Below are 2,923 nucleotides of genomic sequence, written 5' to 3'. Positions count from 1 at the left end.
TTATGAAAGCTTATTTGTGTGTACATGTCTTACACATACCTACATTTAATGTATTATTATGTTACTAGCTTATAAGACAGTATTGTAGACTGTATCAGGCAGTCAAAGCACTTACTACATGATACTTACGAAAGCTTGTTTGTGTGTACATGTCTTAGACATAACTACACACGTTTCAGATGTTCGTTTTCATGAAGTCAAAGCAGAAATAACGTTCAACTTTTTAACACTTAGCACGCACTCTAAAAAAAAAAAACGAGCATGGAATGATTTTACGAAAACTGTTTACCGAATGATAGAAACCCAGTATTTCTTACGTCATCACCACGAAGTAGTGATTTATTATTGATTGAACTCGTATGCGATTTATCACGTGACTGGGAAACGTTTGGAATAAAATGGAAGCAGGATGTTAATCACTATTCCATTAGCTCGCTCTATTGTACTTCGGCATAGACGCGAAATAATTTATATTCATAGACAGGAAATTTTATTTTCAAGTGGACGTGCAGATATATAGAGAAACGAGTACTTTTGCTGCACTCGATCGATTGTAACCCTCTACGAACAGACTCTACATCTCGCTCGGGAGGGAAGGGTAGGTGTGAAGGCTGTGGGATGACATGCAGAGGAGATAGGGATGACCTCCAAAGCTCGGAACACGAGACAAATATCAAAACAGGGTTGTTGCGTAAGGAGTACATAAGGTCAGTGAATAAATGTACAGGATGAACTCGTGCATTAACCACATAAGCGTATTACATAGTTCTAACCACTGACTGTATATTATAGTTCGTAACAATCCTTCAGTTCCTCGTATTTATACTACAAGTTCGGTTTAGATTTAACGGGATCAATGCCATAAAAAAAAAAACAAGAAAAAAAAACCTGTACGTTTTCTTCCCTCAACGTCCTTGTATCTCTGGGTATATAACAGATAAAAACTGGGTTAGTTCTAACTGCTGATAGACTGGATGCTTTTTAACAGCACACGGGAACGGTTAGTATATATATAAATCTATATATATTGATCGGTCTGAAGGGAAAGTCACATTAGATTCGGAGTTTACTGGAACTGTCGAGTACACGGTGGTCTAGTCAGGGTTTTGTTGTTGTTGTTGTTTGTTTTTATCCGTTTGAATACTACTTCCAACATCATGGAGAAGATCCAGTCATACCAACTCATTATTTTCACTACGATGTTCATAGGATATGCGTGCTACGCTTACAACAGGAAGAGCGTATCGTTTGCTATGCCTAAGTTAATGGAAGAAGGACTGAGTAAAAACGAAGCAGGTAAAAAAAAAATCTTAATTTTATCTATTCACTCCTAGAGCAAATCTATTTCGTGGTTCATATTTTTAATTCTGATAAAGGTTATAAACTTAACATCTGTCTCTCACGGTCCAGTCCAGCTGAGGAGGATTTCTGGTTTTGAACGAAAGGCCTCCTGGACAGTGACTTCCTGGAAACAAAATCTAGATCTGAAATGATATTTTTTACATAATATAGTGTTCAAATCCGAAACAGAAAAGTTAAGAATGAGAAAACCCGTAGTTTACATGATTTATATCACAAATTTTAGGCCTATTGGTTTCCGATATTTATTCAACTTTTAAAGTTTTTTTTTTTTCCTTCATTTCAAAATTATTTCCGTTTTTTAATGGAAGAGAAGTGAAAACGAATAACGTACAGCTGTTGAATCACTATTAACAATACGATAGTGTCTTCATTTCTGCAGGATCTCAGATCTGGAACCTGTTCCGGATCTTCTTTTTTTTTCAATTTATAATCTTAAATTTGCCAGATACGTTTCCAATTGATATTTGACTTACTTGGTTAACTACATTATAAAGTTCAAGCTTCTTCATAAATAATATATTTAATGATTTAAATTCTTAGCTTTGAAAACTCACTCCGCCCCCTCAACCGTTACCTGGTGTCTGGTACCTTTATTAAATATATATATAGAAACTAGGTAATGTACGAAACACCACACCTTTTCTTCAGTCCAAAGTTTACCTGGTAAATATTAATTGATTTGTTTGTAATTAAGCATAAAGCTCCACAATGGGCTATCTGTGCTCTGTCCACCACGGGTATCGAAACCAGGATTCTAGCGTAGTAAGTCCGCAGACATATAGTTGTGCCACTGGGGGGCAATAGCAATTGAATAGATTCTATAAATCTAACTGTGATGATCGAACCATATAAGTTCTCGCGTGTAGAAACGAAGGGATTAACCTTCGGATTCAAGGAGAAAACATTTGCGCGGTCTCTGTGCTTAGTCAACCCGACTGTTATTGGTGATACTTACAGGAGTAATTTCTTTATTGGTAAGCACAGAGCTGCACAATAGACTATCTATGCTCTGCCCGTCGCTGGTATCGAAACTAGATGTTTAGCGTTATAAGCCTTCAGACTTTTCGCTAAGTTTGTGTCCACAGCGGATAATCGAACCCCTGATTTTATCGTTGTAAGTCCGTAAACTTGCCAATGTCCCGCCAGGGTACTCATCTGAGCAACCCGGGGGGGGTGGGGGGAACTATAAGGATAGGCATACGCGTTAAACAAGATATCGTAAAATAGTAATGCAATTTTCAACTGTTTATTCAGTAAGAACTGACAAGGGGTCATGGGTAAGCGTTAAGCAGTAGTTGAAACAATAAAACTTTTGTACGTCATACATATCGACCAATAGTTTTGGGGGAATTTTTTATTATAATTTCTTGTTGCTGTTGTTGTTTTTAAGCACAAGGTTACAAAATGGGCTATCTTGCGCTTTGCCCACTGTGGGTATCGAATCCAGATTTTGAACGACGTTACCCTGCTGACTTACCGCTGAGTTACTGAGGACTTTTTTTATAACATCTTTCTTCGTCAGCTTGCACTATTAAGTAACACAGTATCGCGACGTTACCCT

At 37.3% G+C, this 2,923-nt stretch overlaps 1 protein-coding gene across 1 annotated transcript in view; it reads left to right on the top strand.

Moving 5' to 3' along the window:
* The first annotated feature begins 539 nt into the window (after nt 1-539).
* LOC106474698 (glucose-6-phosphate exchanger SLC37A4-like) overlaps nt 540-2,923 on the top strand; it is an 18,949-nt gene continuing 16,565 nt past the window's right edge. Inside the window, exon 1 of the mRNA XM_022402999.1 lies at nt 540-1,296. Within this exon, the coding sequence (XP_022258707.1) occupies nt 1,158-1,296 (139 nt within the window). The 5' untranslated portion in view covers nt 540-1,157. The remainder of the gene's footprint in view (nt 1,297-2,923) is intronic.

This window comes from Limulus polyphemus, unplaced genomic scaffold, assembly GCF_000517525.1.
Source record: "Limulus polyphemus unplaced genomic scaffold, Limulus_polyphemus-2.1.2 Scaffold7551, whole genome shotgun sequence".
NCBI lineage: Eukaryota > Metazoa > Arthropoda > Merostomata > Xiphosura > Limulidae > Limulus > Limulus polyphemus.
The sequence above is the reverse complement of the archived record's forward strand: the minus strand, read 5'-3'. Positions and strand labels throughout refer to the sequence as shown.